Below are 20,826 nucleotides of genomic sequence, written 5' to 3' on the forward strand. Positions count from 1 at the left end.
TTGTTTAGGAAGTTGCCAGACATTCTTCCCTTTGAAATTTTTTTTCCTGTAGTGGCTCTTCAGCTGTGCTTTTAATTTTATATTTCATCTTTTGCCTTCTGCGTGTTCACTGAAATGGGAGCTGCACGTATAGCTGATGCATTCACAACCAATTCGTCCAGGTTTCATGTGCTATATACAGCTCGGCATGCTTTCTTCAAGCACATTGGTTTTTTGAACAGTGCAATTCTGTGCAGACTCAACTGCTGTCCTTGTAGCTCTCAGTTTCTCTCCCCCTTACCTTTCTTAAAAGTTGAGGGGTAGTCAAAGGGGTTTGCTCATATTGCTTCAGATCTAGTCAGAATGGCGTAGGCTATTGTATTTAAATAGAGTTTTAAGTTTCCTTGGTCTAATGGCAAGATTTCACTGCGTATTAATAACCAATATTAGAATAAGAAGACACAGAAGAAGTATATTTTCCTTTAGTCTTTATTATAATACAAGAAAAACAAATCTAGAAAGCACATGTCATGGAGCACCATATTGTAACAAAATTTTGCTGGCTCTCCTACAAAGTGTATTTTTGACATTTAAACAATGACACACAAATAGTCAGTACACACAGGCATCTACACCCCGGCGATCTTATTAACAGCCCCAAAGAGACCCCTCTTTCAAATACAGAAACACTAAGGTGCGCAGAGGAATGCCAGTGTGAGGGCATCTGAACGCCAACTGAGTTAATTACTCTTTTGTTAGCGATCTTCATAAGCACACAAGCCTTCATTGTCTCACCCCAATCTCTCTTCTCTGAAGCCTCCAAATTGGGCCCAAAGGTCACTGAATATGGATCCGGCACAGACATGGTGTAGAGTTGAACAAAACTGGCCAATATTCCCTACCTGATACCTCTTATTGCTTTGGTTATAGTACTGAATGAAAGTCTTAAAAACTCTTAAACCTACACTTCACATCACAGAAAAGCCACTTTCACACATACAGAAACATAACCTCCCTCCCCACACACACCTGAACGCATAGCACTGATACGTTTTTGAGAAGCTTTGTGCGTTTCCCCACCAAGATCACCTTCATGAAAATGATTGCATTTTGTTTTTCAAAGTGTTCAGACAGTTGTTCAACAATATATTTCGTAATATATTTCTTTTGTTTTAATAGAGAGGGCATGTTTTCCTTCTGCCTTAAATTTATGTCATTGTCTACACAAGCAAGAGCAAAATGCTATTGTTCGCATCTGTACAAAATGTTTTACATTCATTTCATACAGTGCTAAATAATGATGCTAAGCACAGAACAATGTAGAATGATAGCCCAGAATAACTTTTCACCTTGCTCAAAATGAAAAAGTACTGGAAGTTTCCCATACTAATGTTGAGACACAGTATTGGGGTCTCTATTATATACAGTAGTCTTCCAGAATACTTTCAGGCACCTATTTTGTGAGGTACTGCTCAGCATGTATGTCACGCTGAAGCACCTCAAGTAATATGGTTTAGTGCCCTCAAACAGTGAGAATAAGAGACAAAAGCAAATCCAGCTTCACAGAAGACTAGACCAATTGTGAATTACAATGCTAGCAAGGTAGCAAAATTTCTGCCTGGATCGAGAACAACCCACTGTTACAATAATCTTGGGTATCTGACCTATGGCCACTTCTATCATTAACCGAGGACAATGCATGAAGTTTAATTTAAAACCTTTCCTATAAAATTTTTTAATTTTGTCAACAAAAAAAATTAAGAGCTGGTATTTCTATCAGCCACTTACAAAAGATATTTTTTTCCTCTAAGCCCATTCCTCTTTGAAATACTTTCACTGCGTTCTGCCCACAAATTTTCTGGGGAAATTTAAGGATTTGCAAAATGTATTTCTGTCTTGATAATCAGTGAGGCTAAACTATCTTTAACTTTTGGGCAGGGTAATGCATTCTTGTTGCCAAGAAAAAAATGAAGTTATTGTGTATTTTTTCTTGTGGAAAATCCTTGTGGATTTCCCATTTACAGGAGCCAATTTTATAATTCCTTTATACTATGTGATGAACAGGCATCTATGAACAACAAGACAAAATAATGGAAATTCAAAAGGAGAAAATGGACTTGAAAAGTAACTGTAGTATTAGATATGCAAAGGGGTATAAACTAACTGAATTACTAACTCAGACTCTCTCCTCCAAGCTAAAGGTATGTTTCAACAGCTGTGCTAAACATTTGGCTAGCATTTCCCACATAAACAGTTCAGACTTCAACTGTATGATAAGGAAAAGAAGAGAGAAAGAAAAGACTTACTAGTTTAAGTTTTACAAAGGCTATGGAGTTGCTATGGATTAATAAAGTTTCAGATGACTGAAGAATAGGATATAATAAGGAGATGTTGTGCTGGGTATATCAATACGTATTTTTCACTTGGAGTAATGTCTACAGCTTTACTCACCTGAGTAAAAGGACAGTGTAGCAAAAACAGAAGAGATTCAGAGACAGGCAAAGAATATGGACCTGTATAAGAATGTGAATTATTGTTTGGCTTAAGAAACAAACATAAGGTATGTAAATTTCTACATAGAGTATATAATCACTGACATACAGAAGAAAAATTGGGATCACTCCTCTTTATACTGTTTTAGCATACAAGAGCAAGAGATGAGAATGACATTGAAAAGCAGCCAATTTAAATCTGAAAAAAAAAATCTGGTTTTATTTGTTTTTCTTTGTTCTTAAACATGATGTCTTTTTGATTTTAGTATTCCCCACCTCAAGAAATATTTAGATCTCAAAACTCAGGATCAGCCTCTCATAGGGATGATGAGACATCAACAATCACATTAGACAAGACAAAAATAATAAGGGCTGAAGCTAATGAAAATTCCGGAAGAAATTATTGCACCTTCCCCTGAAGCATCTGATACAGTCAGAGGTAGGACACTGGATTAAATAAACCACGTAGGTTGGCTATGTTACTGTTTCTATGATATCAGGTTTAAAAATTTCAGTTATATATCCCAGTTAGTCATGAAAATGTGTAACAATCTTCCACACTAAGCAATGAGTTACAGTAACATTAATGAATGGGAGAACAGATTAATTATTATTATTGGTCTTAGACAACACTTATGTGTGCATGCATATGTATATAAATACATAAAAATATATGATATACATATATATGCATACATAAATGCATACATACATATACATACACACAGACACACATGCTTTCTGAGAAGTGGGGCTCACCTGCAGGTGTGAAGACCATTCTTTACATTCTTCTCTTATACACATTACTAAACTGTGTAAGTGCGTGTGTGTGTATGTTTAACAGTGTGTGGAGGAAAATGTGAGAAGGAAGGGAAACGTGAACCTGAATATGGGAGAAATCACTCATGTTACTGTCATTATTTCAGATATCTGTGCTTGAAAACGCATTTCCAAATGCCTTGTACATTGGCTAAGTTGACCAACAGCCAAGCAAGAAGAAATACACAATATTAAAGGGACATTGTGAAAATGAAAATATTTATGTATGTATTTTCTGTTCTTCCCTGTGTTAGTATTAATACAACATATTCCTGACAACTGGCAGAATGAGAAATTAAAAGAACTAATTAGATTTTTGCCACTTACCCTGTTTCATGTTTCTGCCAAAGTTGAGAGAAAATTTGGATAGTCCATCTCCCTATGGGTTTTCATTTATCAGCTCTAATGGGTTAGTTCATTGTAAACTTGCCTTTTCATCTGGCTTGATTAAATAATTTTAGTTTTAGAAATACCTAAACTTAATGTATGCTCTAAGTTGACAATATCTCTTTAAACATAATTTATAATTCCTCAGACCCATTCATATGAAAATTCTGCCATCTTTTACACTTATTCACATTAATTCACGCTATTAGTCCTCCTTGTTTCTCTGGGAAGGCTTTTGAGAACACGAGTGAAACAAAGAGACTATCACCTCATCTGATAGCAGAACTACAGCTAATCAATTCTGAGGCTGCAAACAACTTTAACTTCCAGACAAACTAACGTAGCTATAAACTAGTTGCAGATATCTAAGATAGCAAAAATCAGCATGGCTACATTTAACAGGGTAAATGATAGGATAGGTTTCCATTTCAATGAGGTAAAGTTGTGTATAAGTTCCCCCCTCCCCAAAATACATCTGTAAGGTCATTATCTCAAATAAAAATAAGAGAGAGAAATAAGTTATTTTTTAAAAAGCTAAAAATGAAATTACCTTTAAGCCTATTGCTAGACAGAAAGAGATCGAGGTGGGTACAGAAACTGAGAAGAAAACCAGAGAATATTGATAAATGTGTGTTGTCAGCTCTGAGAACCAAGGGCTGGTTGGCATCAGCTGAATTTTGTCTCGTGATGCACGCTCTAGATTGTTCTCGCTGTTTTGTTAGAAATAGTCCAGGGTTTTTTAGTTTTCAAATTGTAATGGGCTTATTTGATCACCTTTGTCTTTTTGGTCCAACTCCATAGATTTTAACATCTTTCTCAGCAGGTACAGGCCTGCACACTGGATACAAACATATAGATAGAATCACATAGTTAATATGCTGTGCAGAGATGTCCATAGAGAGTACAAATACCAGCACACAATGTTCCATCTTGATCTGAGCAGCCAGTCTGCCTGCAGGATGCATTGCATGGTGGTTCCTGTAGTCTCTGAGCAATAAAATCTCTATGAGAGAGGACAATTGCCACACTCCACTGCATTTCTATGCAAAGTAATTGCAAGCTCCCTGGCTCCTCCCAGGTCGCTTGCATTGCCCACAGGAGGGTAAAGAAGCATTTCTGATTAAATGCATGGCATTGCCTTTCCATGGATTGCTTTCCAAGCAGCAACACTTCTGGTTCATCTCAGGGCCGACACTTGATGAGTCAGGTTCCTGGGAGACAGGTCTTATCTCACCACTCTTCCTGCTCGCCAGCAGCGCCTTTTCGCAGAAGCCTCTTCACCTCTTCTGTCCCGTAGCGAGCGCAGGAGTGGGATTTTTTTCATACAATAATGTTTCTGTGGAGTTAGTTTTTTGTTTTATTTTCTTTTCCTAGCTAACGTTCATTTGACCTTGTTATCAAATGTGTTCTCCTGCAATCATCTGAAAGGCCTTATTCAAACCAGCATATGTTTTCTTTTTTTCCCTTTTACATCACCTTAAAGGGACACATCTGTTGACATAGCTTCTGTAGAGAATGGATTTCATCTTTTGCTGAAGTTTTGTTCCAGCCAAAGCCGAACCTCCTGCAGGTTGTAGAAGAAGGGGCCTTTGCCTCCCAGGTAGGCGATTTTTTGTCTCTGCACAATGCATACTCGCTCAAATGAAACCCCGTAGGCCACATTGGCATTGTTATCCATGCAGTCAGCCACCACTTGGCACTGAGGCGGCAAGGAAAAGCGCTCTAGGAGCTGGTGAGCAGCTGCGCATCGGTCTTCCTGGTTCCTGTGTTTCTTGACTTCAAATGAAGAGGGAGAGATTCCAGGGGCAGCCCAGCCATCTGATGGGTGAGCCTCATCAATGTAGACCAACAGAAAGTCAGCCACACCAGAGAACTCCTCCACCAGCTTGCTGAAGGCCGACAGCTGGCTTGTGAACGGTGGTCAGGTAGCTGAACCAAAGTTGACCACCAGTGGCCGCTCAGAGTTAGCAAAATCGAGAAGGTGGCATTTGGTTCCACACTTGCCACCAACACTCTTCCAGCTGCTACTGCTGCCATCACTGCCCTTGGCTATGTGTATTACACTGGAGTTTGGGGCTTCTCCTCCCAGTTTCACCTGATGGCAAAAAAAATTAAAACATAGCAAGTTAGTGTGACTTGCTTGTCCACTATCCAAATAAACAGTCACCTGTTCAGAGTACACCTAACTACCCGCATGGACACTAGCATGGGGATATAGGAAATTATCAAAAGCAGCAGCTTCAAAAAGTTCATCTAGTCCATCTCCACTCACAGTGCAGGGAAATGTGGCATTCCTGAGAGGTATACTACTTCATTATTGTTAGAAAATTTGATCTGAGATGTCTTGTCCTGTCCACTACACACATAGTCCTGTCCACCCTTATGTATTTGCAGACTCTTGTTTGCTTTCAGACAGACTACCTCCAATTTCTCCTAACTTTTCTCTGAGCACCAAATTTTCTAGACATGATTTTTTTTCACTGCCATCCTCTGAGTTCTCTCCACTTGGTTTACATCTTCCTTGAAGAGCAGTGTTCAAAACTTCAAAAGAGTTTTTACTAATTCTTAGAATAATCAGACAATTACTTCATGTATCTCACAGGCTACACCTGTTTATACATTCCAGATGTTTGCTTTTTACGAAACATCATGACTGTTTTGGAAAACAGTAGACTGTTGACTAGGGGTTAGCTAGTGAGAAATTATAATGCCTAGGTCCCTTTTTCTGCCTTTCTAGTTGCTTCCCATCATGGATTTGGGTACTTCATCTGTCCAGCCTGAATTTGATGCTTTGCACTTGGCCCCATTGAACTGCATCCTACATTTCAAGCCATTTTTCCAATTCTCCAAAATCATTCTCCATTGTATTCCTGATCTTCACAATATATGCAGTGCCTCTCAGTTTTAAGAGGTTTGCATATTTCGTACGTGTATATTGTCTTCCATCCTGCAGTCCAAGAATGAAAACACTCAGAGTACCAAACACAAGAGAGATCTCTGCAGATGCCCACTCAATATATGATTCTGTTTTGACAGTGGACTATCCAAGACTGAGCTCTCCAAAGGGTTTTATAACCACTTTGCAGTAATTTTGTCAGTGATTGAGTGACACATTTCCTTCTACTGCAATGTTTCTCTAGAAGATGACTGGGGAAAAAGCAGCAGGAAAAGGGAAAAGTTTATATGATGGTTGAAGTAGGACGAAGTGAAAACGAACTGTTCTCAGCTCTAACCCCAGATCTAACTCAGACCCAACAGACAATTGTGGAAAAGTCATTTTGCCTGACCATTTCTATTTCCCTGCCTATAGAAAAAAGACAGAATATAAGCAACTCATAGAAGGGACTGCCAGAATAAGGTGGAGCCTGCAGAGGGCTCCAAGATCCTTAGATGATAACTGCTATAGAACCACAAAATATTATTACATATGACAATTAGTTTTTAATGAGCTCTGCCACAGCAATTCTTATGTATCTGCCTTTAACATCAAGCTTTAGTACAACAATGCAATTATCCTTTTGTATTTCCCTGACTGTTTCTATCTCTTTCTGTCTCCTGTCTATTTGATTATGTTCAAAAGTGTTGCTTTGAAGGAAATATACAGGGCCAAATTCATAGAATCATAGAATCATACAATCATTTAGGTTGGAAAAGACCTTTAAGATAATGAAGTCCAACCATTAACCTAGCGCTGCCAAGTCCACCACTAAACCACGTCCCTAAGCACCACATCTACACATCTTTTAAATACCTTCAGGGATGGTGACTTAACCACTTCCCTGGGCAGCCTGTTCCAATGCTTGACAACCCTTTCGGTGAAGAAATTTTCCCTAATATCTAATCTAAACCTCCCCTGGTGCAACTTGAAGCCATTTCCGCTTGTCCTATGGCTTGTTACTTGGGAGAAGAGACTGACACCCACCTCACTACAATCTCCTTTCAGGTAGTTGTAGAAAGCGATAAGGTGTCCCCTCAGCCTCCTTTTCTCCAGGCTAAACAATCCCAGTTCCCTCAGCCGCTCCGCATAAGACTTCTGCTCTAGACCCTTCACCAGCTTCGTTGCCCTTCTCTGAACACACTCCAGCACCTCAATGTCTCTCTTGCACTGAGGGGCCCAAAACTGAACACAGTATTCGAGGTGCAGCCTCACCAGTGCCGAGTACAAGGAGGCGACTGCTTCCCTAGTCCTGCTGGCCACACTGTTTCTGATACCAGCCAGGAGGCTGTAGGCCTTCTTGGCCACCTGGGCATTTTGCCAGCTCCTATTCAGCTGGCTATCGACCAACACCCCCAGGTCCTTTTCTGCTGGGCAGCTTTCCAGCCACTCTTCCCCAAGCCTGTAGCATTGCATGGGGTTGTTGTGGCCCAAGTGCAGGACCTTGCACTTAGCCTTGTTAAACCTCATACAATTGGCCTCAGCCCATCGATCCAGCCTGTCCAGGTCCCCCTGTAGAGCCTTCCTACCCTCAAGCAGATCAACACTCCCACCCAACTTGGTGTCGTCTGCAAACTTACTGAGGGTGCACTCGATCCCCTCGTCCAGATCATTGATAAAGATATTAAACAGAACTGGCCCCAATACTGAGCCCTGGGGAACACTGCTTGTGACCGGCCGCCAACTGGAGTAAACTCCATTCACCACCACTCTTTGGGCCCAGCCATCCAGCCAGTTCTTAACCCAGCAAAGCGTACACCCGTCCAAGCCGTGAGCAGCCAGTTTCTCCAGGAGAATGCTGTGGGAAACAGTGTCAAAGGCTTTACTGAAGTCTAGATAGACAACATCCACAGCCTTTCCCTCATCCACTAAGCAGGTCACCTTGTTGTAGAAGGAGATCAGGTTCGTCAAGCAGGACCTGCCTTTCATAAACCCATGCTGACTGGGCCTGATCACCCACTTGTCCTGTACATGCCACATGATGGCACTCAAGATGATCTGCTCCATAACCTTCGCTGGCACCGAGGTCAGGCTGACAGGCCTGTAGTTCCCCGGATCCTCTTTTCGGCCCTTCTTGTAGATGGGCATAACATTTGCTAACCTCCAGTCAACCGTGACCTCCCCAGTTAGCCAGGACTGCTGGTAAATGATGGAGAGTGGCTTGGTGGGCGCTTCCGCCAGCTCCCTCAGTACTCTCGGGTGGATCGCATCCGGCCCCATAGACTTGTCTGTGTCTAAGTGGTGTAGCAGGTCGCTAACCATTTCCCCTTGGATTATGGGGGCTTCATTCTGCTCCCCATCCCTGTCTTCCAGCTCAGGGGGCTGGGTACCCAGAGAACAACTGCGCTTACTATTAAAGACTGAGGCAAAGAAGGCATTAAGTACCTCAGCCTTTTCCTCATCCTTTGTCACTATGTTTCCCCCCACGTCCAATAAAGGATGGAGATTATCCTTAGCCCTCCTTTTGTTGCTAATGTATTCATAGAAACATTTTTTATTGTCTTTTATGACAGTAGCCACATTAAGTTCTAGTTGGGCTTTGGCCCTTCTAATTTTCTCCCTGCATAACATCACAACATCTTTGTAGTCCTCCTGAGTTGCCTGCCCCTTCTTCCAAAGGTCACAAACTCTCCTTTTTTCCCTGAGTTCCAGCCAAAGCTCTCTGTTCAGCCAGGCCGGTCTTCTTCCCTGCCAGCTCGTCTTTCGGCACACGGGGATGGTCTGCTCCCGAGCCTTTAAGATTTCCTTCTTAAAGAATGTCCAGCCTTCCTGGACTCCTTTGCCCTTCAAGACTGCTTCCCAAGGGACTCTGTCAACCAGTCTCCTAAACAGACCTCTGGAAGTCCAAGGTAGCAGTTCTGCTGACCCCCCTCCTTACTTCTCCAAGAATGAAAACCTCTATCATTTTGTGATCGCTATGCCCAAGACAGCCTCCAACCGTCACATCACCCACAAGTCCTTCTCTGTTCACAAACAACAGGTCCACTGGGGCGCCTTCCCTAGTCGGCTCCCTCACCAGCTGTGTCAGGAAGTTATCTGCCACAGACTCCAAAATTCTGAAGTCTTTCATATTTTATTTATTTCTTTCTGAAGCTATACTCCAATTGAAGTCAATAGAAGTTAACGCTGAATGAGAACTGTGTAAAACCTGAATAAATAACTGCTTTTTGGTGCACTTCTATTCTACATTACATTCTACATTACATTATAATTTAACGCTGAATGAGTACTGTGTAAAAACTGAATAAATAACTGATTTTTGGTGCACTTCTATTCTACATTACATTATAGGGTATCCTAGTGAGTCAGATACAGTAAGAATCTGAGTTAACAGCTTAATACTTAACTGATGCGATTGCTGCTGCACGCAGATCCAGAGGCAAGTATATTGTAGATACTGGATCCTCCATTTCTCCCTAAGAAACCTGAATACCTTGAACAAATCTGCAGTTACTCATGACCTGGCATTATTTCATCAGAATAGCAATAGAAGCAAGAGTATAACCAAAGCAAAGTTTGTAAGACACTGCCTTTAAAGCTGCCAGACTTCACAGCTACTTGAGAAGGTCTCACAGCATGTTGGAACACGATATAAACATCATTTTGACTATTTTCTATGGGGCAAACTGAGACACAACTGTGCCACCACTCACTCTGAGATCAGCAAGGAAGAGAGCTACAGAAACAAAGACTGTCCGAGACCCACAAGTCTCTCCAGGCCAAGCACATGGTGATCACGCCACTGGAAGCAGGGGACGTGCAGCTGCAGCTGCACCACAAGCAAGGGAAGCAAGTGATGCCCCAGGAAAGCACAGCCCCTTGTGGCCCTCCATCCCGTAAACCTGCATCTGCAGCATTGCTATCTGCTAGAGCCCTGGTAACAGTTAAAAAAAAAGCCTTGTGCTCATTTGCCTTTGAAAGCAAGCAAGGTTTGAAATAGCTGAGTTTAGGACCTGCTGTGTGAGTGGGCTGTCCATTGAACTCAAGGAAGGAAAAGAGCTGTATCCCAGTTTTTGAGAAGAAAGGATCTATCTGGAGAGAGGCAGGCTCAGAGACTCAGGCTGCAGCATTTAAGAAGTAGCATTAAGCACTTTGCAGTGTTTCAGAAGTGCTGCTACAGGCCACCTACACCTTAGCAGGTAGTAGGTACTCTTCTGTGCAGCTGTTGAACATCTCATTTCTCTCTGCCATTCTGTGCAGTGAGTAGGCAAAAGCAGTGAGTAAGGTAAAGGGCCAGACTTGAGTAAAGAAATACACAGGTCAAGATCATGCGGCAGCCATATAATCATCCTGAGGGCTGCATTCAATCCATAAGCCAGCTAGACAACTCAGCATTTTGGTAACTACCAAAAAAGGGCACATCTCAAGAAACACGACATCTGCACATCTGCACAAACACTAGATCCCTCTTTACCTAGAAAGCTTAACTGTTCTTGCATTACCAAGCAAATGCTTTTTCAGAGCTAGCTTGCCCAAAATGTGCCTTTTGGGCAAAGCCTGACATGTAAGTATCTGTGCTGCACCCACTCCCTGGATGAATAATGGTCCTCAGTATTTAGGAGTGTGTGCTCATCCAGTCAAAGAAAAGACGCAATAACATGTGATTTATCTCCTAAATCACAATTAAGCAACACACTTTAAATTTCTGATATTTGCTTGCACTCTTCAGAGGAGAAGAAAAATAAAGGTAAAAAGGATAGAAGAAACTAAAACTCAGCAATGAACAGAGCTGCTCAGGAGACAAGAAACATCTGAGCAGCTGTTTCCCCTCACTCTTCTGGTTTTATTTTAACAAAACTATTACGACTGAAAATACTCTAACCAACACTCTTGAACTGGGAAACCACAGTCTGCTTCTTGGTCACATTTAAGCAGAAAGAGAGGCTACATATTGTAAGCTCTTCATTACCAACTCTTCACTCAGGTCTACCAAAAGTTTCTTTTCCTGGGCAAGTTTGCAAACCCCGAAGGAACAGACTAACAAAACAACTCCCATTGAACACCAGCATGGGAATGCCCTTCAAGTACTATATAACATTGATACCAAAGGTGGATACGTATTTCACTGGTCTCCAACAGTGCAAGTTTGCATTCTGTCTCTCATACTCCTTATTGACCAAAAAATAGATGTATTTAGGAAATGAAGTACAAATATGCCCGACGTCACCTTATAGCAGTTTCTCTTCATTTCCCACAGCCATGAAGTGAGTCTCATGGCCGCAGGTTACCTATCATTTTAATTTTTGTTTCTAGGAGTGCTTGTGTTGGGTTTTTTCCCCTTAATGAGACATCCTTGCCAAGCAGGCATTCACAAGGCATTTTCTGCTCTTGTAGAGGAGTAATTAGGTCGGTGCCTTGTTCCATGCCAGTGTCAGGCACTCCAAAAAGCAGCCCTGCCCAGTCGTTAATGCTTAAACATAAGCAGCAGCATCTTCACTAATTGGTCTTGATGAAGCACTGATGTTCCCAAAGGGGCTCTTTATTTCACCAGGCTCGGGAACCGATTGACACAGGATGACAATATCATCCTTGCTGATCATCTGCATTGTAGGCCTTGGCTGTCGTCTTTGTTGTTATTTATTGAAAGAAAAAATAGCTCTTGGAAAAGAAAATCAATGCAACGAGAAAACAAACAAAAAACCCCATGCATTCAGCCAAACCGCTTTTGAAATCTTACACAAAGGCAGGCAAAATATAAATTCTGAGAAACAAACTAGCAGAATTCCCCTCACACGCAATCCAGCATTTCTATAATCACGTACTTATGTGCGTGAATATTCAGGCATTCGGCACCAGCCTTCTGTGTGAGGTGGAAAGCGGGCAGCATGCGGGCAGTGCGCAGGCAGCCCCTCCCGCGCAGCCTGCGTGGGACACCCAAGGTAGCCCAACCGAATCCCATCAGCAAGAGCGAGCACCAGCCCAACACCAAAGCGCCGTCTCGCATCATTTGTGCGAATCTTGTGTTTGCTCCACTGCTTTGGTACTGCATCTCCTTCTCCAAGTCTGCATGCAGAGCGAAAAGGGAACAAGGTTGCTGATGCTTGAGCACACAGACTGCAAAATGAAGGAGACTTAGGAGCGGGAAAGAAAGCCCTATTCATAAACTACAGGCTAGAAATAGCACATACTGGTAACTTTGTTGTACATTCTCCATGAGGACTAGGAAAAGCCCCACGGACAAAACATCGCCTCCTCGTTTACCTTTTCTTTCTTCTCATTTTGCTTTTATCAGCTTTAGCATAACCCTCCTGGGATGCTGTGCACTGGAATAAGGCTTTCATTCCCTGCATGAGGGATTTTTAAACAGTTTGGCAGAGTCATCAGGCTGTGTCAACCCCCTAAAGAAAATAGGTGTTGCCAGACAATTAGCAGTCTGTGATAGTAGCCATTTAAATATGGACATGCTGTGTTGGGGACTGGAATCCAGCGATTGGTAATGAACTGAATCCCTGGAGCTTTCTGCTCCTTTTCAACTTCTCTGCTTTGATTTGATTTGATCCCATTCAGCTAAATATAGCCTCTGAACAGCCCACTATTTCTCAGTGCTTCATCCAAATTATAATCAGACTCTGGCTGGAGAATTGTACAAATTATTATTTTTGTTTTCTTTATTTACATGACCCAGAGTTGTGCACTGGATAAAAAATACAGGAGGCCCTTATCTGGAGTACCGTACGGGAGCGACAGCTCTTCATTTGTCACGGGGAGGTGGCAGCTTCCTTTAAGAGACTCAATTACTCGAACTGGAGAGCAGAGACTGGAACTGACTCGAGTTTTCTCAGAGTCCAGTGTCTTTTATTTAGGATCAGGTGTGTGAAGCTGAGGGAAGGAAGTGGGAGACAAATTAAAAGGGCACAGTCCAGACAAAAATAACTAGTCAAATGCTGCTCTCTTTATTTAAAAACTGCCAGTCCCACAAATGAGTATGCATGGCAGAGGGAAAGCATAAAGGAGCCTTTTGCCTTGCACTCTTATAAAAGAAAATGGATAATTTTAGTTCCTCTGATCAGGGAGCCTACAGCAAGCTTCTTAAGGGCTTATGTTTCCCTCAGGATGGGAGCATGGCCTACGACATTGTGGTCTCTGGGCCACTGGCTGCCCTTGTAGACTCTTCCTACAGGTGACAGAGGCCTTCACCAGTCTTTGTTAGTCAGCACCTGGAGGACATTTGAAGTTAATTTGGATGATTTTTTTAAAAAATTTTTTTACTCAGCTTTAGCACTGTATGAATACACAGTGGTGGTTTTGTTGGAGAGGCAGAGCTGGGGCTCGAGGAACGGGTACAGTCCTTTTCCTAGGTGGTGCCTGTTAGCTAATTTTCTGTGTCTACCACAGCCAAAAGGGGTTTTCACAAGGGTTTGACAAAAAGGCAAGCAGTCCTTTCAGTCAGTTTTTTCCACGTAAGGGTCAAAATGGAAGACTGCAAGGAGGTGGTGTGGAAGAAGTGAAGTCAGGTCAGCAAAATGAAACAGGTAGGATGAGCCCCCATGTGGGACAGGAGTCATCATATTCCTTTTCCTACCCTTTGTCTGCCTTGAGGGTTTGAACTGTAAGCTCCGTGGGACAACCTGTCTGCTCCTTTTGTTTAGGACACTGCCTACTACAATGGGTCCCTGGTCTAGGTTTGTCCTCAGACACTACTATAACAAACATGATTATATATTAATAATAATGACAATGTTTTAATAATAATGACAATGACAAGCCCAAATCCTGTTAATTTAGGTTCCAAACACTGCAGGAAAGGTTTCAATTGTGGGTTTGTTTTGTTTTTCTCACTTCTTTCAAGATTGTTTGCATTTGCAAATGTCAATGAAAACAATTCTGCTAAGGCTGAACTTTGTAAAACCAATAAAATATTTTTAATACCACATAATGTCTAGTTCTAAACCCTGAAACTATAGAATACGTTCTCTTTCACAAATTCCCTTTATCACTGTCAAATGCAGAGAGACACACTTCCTTACCTTGCCAGACAAAATAAATGCAAATAATAAGTATAGAGGTTATGTCTTTGTTCCAGCCTTTAAAAGATTTCCCCAAAAAGCAAAGAGTTACCGGACAGCCAAACAGCAGGTAAAGGATCATGCCATTATATTACTTTCACATTTGGCTTTGTGATAATGCTGTGTAGCATGCACTTAACATGACAGTTTTTGGGCTGTCCTGCTTTGCATATTGATTTATTTTAGGAATAAATGATGTACCTGTCAGGCAGGCAGAAGGAGCCAAAGGTAATTTAATTGTGCCTCCCTGAAATCCCAGGAAAATCCCACTGGGTGTTTACTGAACCAGTCTACTTGCTGCTACCTCCAGAGCTGGGCCTGTGCTGTGCAGTTGGGATCCTGTGCCAACCGTTCCCTCTGTGCTGGGTCTGTCATGCCAGAGCTTGCTACTGGCCCGTTCTAAAGACAATAGAAAGCTGTACAAGTACGTACACACACCCATCACCATCCATTGCTTCAGATACCGGCATCCTTCTGAGGGCTGTAACGTACATTTACACACATGTGCGTATATGCACACGTGCATGGTACCCCCATAGGCGCACCATGGCATTCCTAAGGATTTGGCTGCTTCAGGGAGATGCCATTAAGGTCTTCCCCCTACCTACCCTGCACTGAGGTGGAGAAAAGGGAGGATTTCCTCTAGGATGACCTTACAGCTCTCTGCTGGATGCCAGGAGTGGTAGCTCTGCATTGCTGAAACACAAAGCCCGTATCTGGCACTGGAAAAGGTCCCAGCACAAGGCCTCACCACTGGGCATTGCTAATGGGTGCAACCTTTTTTGTACCCATTTTAAAAGCATTTTAAGATAACCATTTCTCATCTTTGGAATCTTAGAAAGTGGATTCATCCCAGTACTAAATAAAGCATGGAACTTAGCAGGTAAAAAAGGCTTTTAAATGTAAATACAATGTTTTTGCAAAACTTCTCTAGCTTTTTCTCTGGATTTCTGTAAGATATGTGACACATTCAGTATACATGCTGTGGGCTAAAACAAATGCCTCAGTGGCCTATATAAATCATGCAGAAGGCACGCTAACACCCTCCCAAAAACCTCTTTTGTTTTTTCTCTCTTTATCAGTAGGTGTGGTTGCATTCATATCCATACATATGTATACATACATGTATACATATACAGAGAAATGAGAAAGGACTGACTCCTGAAAGAGTAGATTATGTATGCCTTTGTATGTGTATTTTTGCATTTATACACATATATGTATTTGTATGTACATATATCTAGACAGATACACACATGTATATCTATCTGTATACATACAAACACATATGAAAGTGTAAATACCTACACACACATACATACATGATTTGCTCTTCAGGATTCAATCCACTCATTTCTGTAGATAAACAGAGCACAACAGTAAATTAGAAAAATAACATTTAAATAAAATAGCTGCACTCTTTCAATTATATAAAGTTAATGTAACTTGACTACTAGCTCTATTTATCTCTGTTATGACAATTAATCTGGTCCTAAAGACTCCTTTGTTGTATGTAAGACACGCTTGCCTCTTGGAAAAGGAGGAGGATGTTCTATAAATCACAAAGCTGTTGCAGTGTAGACAATATCAACACTGAGTGTGACAGATACTGAACTCAGAGCTAAGGAAGTAAAAAGAAATATATTAATCATTGGTAAAATTTACATAAGAAAATAAAAATAAGCAAAAGATCAATAATTTTTATTCCAGTGGGACTGTAAAATGTGGAGAAAACAAGTCATATAGAATGTTCCAATAAAACAGAATACTGAATATACTCTATATACAATACAACAAACTCTGCATTGCTTCCCCACTGAGGATGTTAAAATCTTCAGTTGTTGCTAGGTCATCTTGTCTATGAAATAATTGCCCTAACCAAAAAGTCATGTGCAATAATACTTAATAACAACAAGCAGAACAAAAGCAAGTTGAAATTTGGGTAAGATATTCAAAAGTTTTTCTAGAAGGGACAATGCATCAGAATACCTATTTTCAAATATACTCTAACTATTCCAAGATTATCTCTTGTACACACTAGTCTTGAAACAAAATCACTTAATTCTGGGACAGTCTGTGTGCTTTCAAGGCAGAGCTCCTTTCTTGTAATAAATTTACTTTAATCCAGAATCTAGTATCTACCCACAGAGTTTTGCTGAAATGGCTTCCAGTAAATTTTTCTGTGAATAGGAATTCTACATCAAGTACTTTTGTGAAAAATGTTATGAAATGTACTCAGGAAGACTTCTGTGTAAGTGACACAAAACATAGTAAAACCAATCTAGTTACTGCTTTAATCCAGTCTTCTGTTAACTGGCAGTCTAGCTTTCGTTTATCTCAGACAATTGCAATTCTGCTATTCTAGCTGAAAAATGGTGATTATCTCATAAATATTCCTCAATGGAACAAGCTTAAGCACCTGCTTAAGTACTTTGCTAATACCTGGCTTCAGTTAGCAAATTGGAGCAATAAGCAACCACAGTTATGATATCAACTGCATTTTGTCATACTGTTTGGTACTCTGATTCCATAATATTTTCATTTCCTACCCTCACTAATTGGATAAGATTAAGATATCACAACTGGGCAGTCCTATTCAGGATTTAGAAAAAGATAGTTTAAGGAAAAAGATGCTTTGTGGGATAAGTCTTTAATATATTCCACTACTTCTCCTGCTTTTTAAACATGCCACAAAGCAGGGTATATTTCAAATTTTTTCAACTCTACTGGTAGAGCTTTCCAGCTGAAACTTTTTTTTCTTTCTCTTCCTTGTAGAAGGAAGAACAAAAGATTACCCTCTGTTGATGACTCTTCTTCTCGTAATATTGCTCCTCAGTTTATTGTGTCCCCTCTATAATTTGTTTTCTACACTTATCTACCTTTCTGTGACAATCAAGGGTTTCCAATGATCTTCTGTCCTTATGGCCCATAATTCTATTAAGGAAAACAGAGTCTTTCCATGAATTGTTGGTCAATTAGTTTCATCTTAAGGATAGCTGGCATTAATGGATTTTTTCCCCTTTTTGGAACAAAGTGATAACATTTGGTTATGTTTATATGCATTTTTCTGCTGAGTTCATTGAGGCCCAGAATTCATTCTAGGGACCTTAAAGCCTGATTGGCCTGAACAACCTAGGTCATTCAATGGTGATAAGGGAGAGTTTTTAATTACCAAAGTTCAAGGTATGAGTTTCATTGCCAACACCAAAAATAGCACAGAGTCATCCTCCCTGTATCATCCATGGTTGACATCAACAGTACTGAGGAAAAGGCAAAGTATGACTTTGGAAAGTACAGAAAGGCATGCGAAACCTTTATTTTAAATCATTTTGTGTTATTTAAGCAAAATGAGACTGAAAATATCTCATGGATGTGGTTCCTTACAGCTCCACACCTTCTCCAGACCCTGGGCCCCATACAGGTTGCAAATGTGGGAACTGGAAACTTGGCTGTTTTAGAGCCGTGCTACCAACTTCCACTGGAGCCTTGACCAAGTCATGTGTTAACTGTCCCGCTTTGCCTTGACTGTAAAATGGGAACAATTGTGTTCACCGGCCCATTTAACAAGGCCACTGTAAAATTTACTTACTTAATGTCTGTGAAGAGACTAAAAACAGAAACTAGAAGAGCTAGGAGAATAGTGAGCTCCATTCAGCATTACTTTATTTGGGTAGCCAGCTGGCTGATTCCTAGGGTGGCAGTAAGAGGTTGACCTATTTGGCAAAAGCTAATGTTATTTATATTTGTCTTACACTGAAAATTAATGTCCCCGTGGCTTGGGTTTCAGGCTAAGCAGCTTGTATTCCATATCACAAAGCCAGCAAACACCAACACCACCAGTTCTTCGCATCTCTAGGTAAGAACAAATACAAAAGCCATTGTGGGGGAGCGAAAGGGGACTGGGGGGAAGGCGATACAAAAAGAAATATTTCAGAAGATGCAGAGCTATCTTTTGGATAGGACCCCTATGACCTCATGACTTCACATGGTGTATGTTAAATTAGATGGTCTAAATAAGACAACACATTAACAGACTAAGCACTGTTTTGGAAGCCACAGAGCTCTGAATCCAGTTCTTCTACTTACTGACTGGGTGGCCTGTGCAAGAAATTTCATCTTTTTGGGTCCACCTTTTCAATCTATAAAAGGGAACTATAACTACCTCATGAGACCCGGGCAGTACCACTGGGTAATGTTTGTACAAAACTTAAAAGGAAAAAAAAAAGTACATGTTGCATAACTGCTATTGGCTTTATTAACTTAAATCACCAGGCAGCTGTCCCTCAGCTAGTCAAGTTCATTTTTAATCTCTGACATGTCCCTCTGTCACTGCTTTCATGAAGAAAAAAGGCTCACTGTTTCACTCCATGCCCAGTTTTACTATTACCTGGATGCTTCCTCCAATATAAAAATTAACATATGAGTAACAGAAAATGGCAGTGTAATGACAAAGGTTCATTTCTATCTTTTACTCTAATTAAAACAATTCTATCTATGTTACATAGATGACATCTATCTATGCAGAGCTCTATCTGAAGATGCAGTCTTTGTGTAATTTCTGAGGATCTCATATGGCAAACAATTAAACAACAGCTGTGAAAACATCTAGAGTATTTTACAATTATACAAAGATCTTGAAATGCTTTATAAACATGAAGGTTATTATTCGTGCTGGGGGGGAAACTGAGGCACGGCTAAACTAAGTGACATGGCCATGGCTTCACAGAGAGTTAGTGGCAGAGCAGAGAGACAGCAGCTCCTGAATCTCGTGAACCCTTAGCCCCGACTTAAAAGAACTGCTCCTTTCAGCTTATACCTCTCCCGTCAAACTTAACATCACATAGGAGGTCGTCGGCACCGCACAGTCATTCCCTTCCCTTCTCCGTTGACAACAGGGATGCTGACCACAGCTTACCCACCCCACCCTGCCAGTCCCCATCCCCGGGTACCCACCTGCTTGTAGGCGTCCAGGAGGAAGCTGTTCCAGACGCAGCGCAGCCCCTCCGAGGTCAGCATCCTCCGCCACTCACCGCGCCCAGACTTAGACCGGCTCAGAAATAGCACCATGTGCTTCAGGAGGATCACAGAGTCATAGAGCGCAAGGAAGAGGCAATTGGAGAAAAAGACCGGCAAGATCTGAAGCGTGATCAGCAAATCCACGCTTAGCAGACCCATCTTCCTTGCTGCTTCTCTTCAGCCGGATGCCTTCAGCTCCCTTTTTTGCTCTGTACCCTCATTTAAAAAAGTAAAGTAAAAAGCGTTTCAAAAGCCTCGTTACCCCTCTGTCAGCCGCTCTCTGTAAAATGAGCGGAGATAGTTAAATACGAGCAGGCTAGTTAAAACCATAACTGCATGATACTCATTCAACTCGGAGCTGCTTAATTTTCAGAAACTAAGATGTTAACAAAAATTCTTCCCTTAACCAGGAGAGCTGATTTTGTGGAAGAGACAGGCAGCTGTGTTTCCAGTTCCCTGCAGTTACAGAATTTAAGCAGAGACTGTTAATTGTTAACTTTCCTGCACTATCCCATTGTTTCTCAGCTATTTAAGCACTGAACAGACCTCTCATTTCTGTGTCAGTAAAGCTAGCTACCAGGTGCAACAATACTTTTTTTAAAAAAGGTTTATGTACATAAACTTTCTGTTCCTCCCTCCCTCCCTCCCTCCCTCCCTCCCTCTGTGTCTCTTTCCCTCTCTCCCTCCCCCCCCGCCTCTCAGTATTCCTGCCTTCCTCCTCTCGCCCTCTCTCTTGCTATCTGCCTATGGTGCAAAGTGCTTTCCCCTCTGGAGTCCTAGCTTGCTTCCCTGAAGCCTTTTATACATTCCCTAGCTAATTGCTGCAATAGAGAAATGAAACCCTAATCTTAGTAAAGATCTTGACGTCAATGTAAAAGAGGGCTTTACTTTGGCCAGGACTGCAGTGAATAGAAAAATGAAATTCTCAAAACTTTTTTTTTTTTTTTTTTTTTAAGAGGAGAAAAAAGAGAGACAGACAGCAAGGGTGGAACTTTGCTTTGCTTTGAAAAGGAAAAAGAAAAAAAACAATATGCTTCTGACTGCTTTTATGAAATGCTTTCAAATTTTGGAAAAAGTCTTTTCATATGACATGGAAGGTGACAGAGCAACGCAGGCTTCTGTTGTCAATATTTTTTTTCTCATGGCTGGTTTTTTTTTCCTTTGCCCTTTCGCCTTTTCCAGGAAGGTGTGC

At 41.3% G+C, this 20,826-nt stretch overlaps 1 protein-coding gene across 3 annotated transcripts; it reads right to left on the minus strand.

Annotated features, from left to right (window-relative positions):
- Window positions 1-465: 465 nt before the first annotated feature.
- DIO2 (iodothyronine deiodinase 2) lies at window positions 466-20,254 on the minus strand. Of its 3 annotated transcripts, XR_012043072.1 has the most exons (3): window positions 19,572-20,254; window positions 4,228-5,772; window positions 466-2,492 (listed from the first exon to the last, which is right to left on the minus strand). XR_012043072.1 is itself a non-coding variant. In XM_072865203.1 (2 exons), the coding sequence occupies exons 1-2, from the start codon at window positions 19,791-19,793 to the stop codon at window positions 5,155-5,157; spliced, it is 840 nt and encodes a 279-aa protein (XP_072721304.1). In that variant the 5' UTR covers window positions 19,794-20,254; the 3' UTR covers window positions 466-5,154. The 3 variants fall into 3 exon arrangements, 2 of the variants coding, with proteins under 2 accessions (XP_072721304.1, XP_072721305.1); XM_072865203.1 differs by having other exon boundaries at window positions 466-5,772; XM_072865204.1 differs by lacking the exon at window positions 466-2,492 and having other exon boundaries at window positions 5,200-5,772.
- Between the last annotated feature and the right edge of the window lie 572 nt (window positions 20,255-20,826).

This window comes from Ciconia boyciana, chromosome 6 (assembly GCF_034638445.1).
Source record: "Ciconia boyciana chromosome 6, ASM3463844v1, whole genome shotgun sequence".
NCBI lineage: Eukaryota > Metazoa > Chordata > Aves > Ciconiiformes > Ciconiidae > Ciconia > Ciconia boyciana.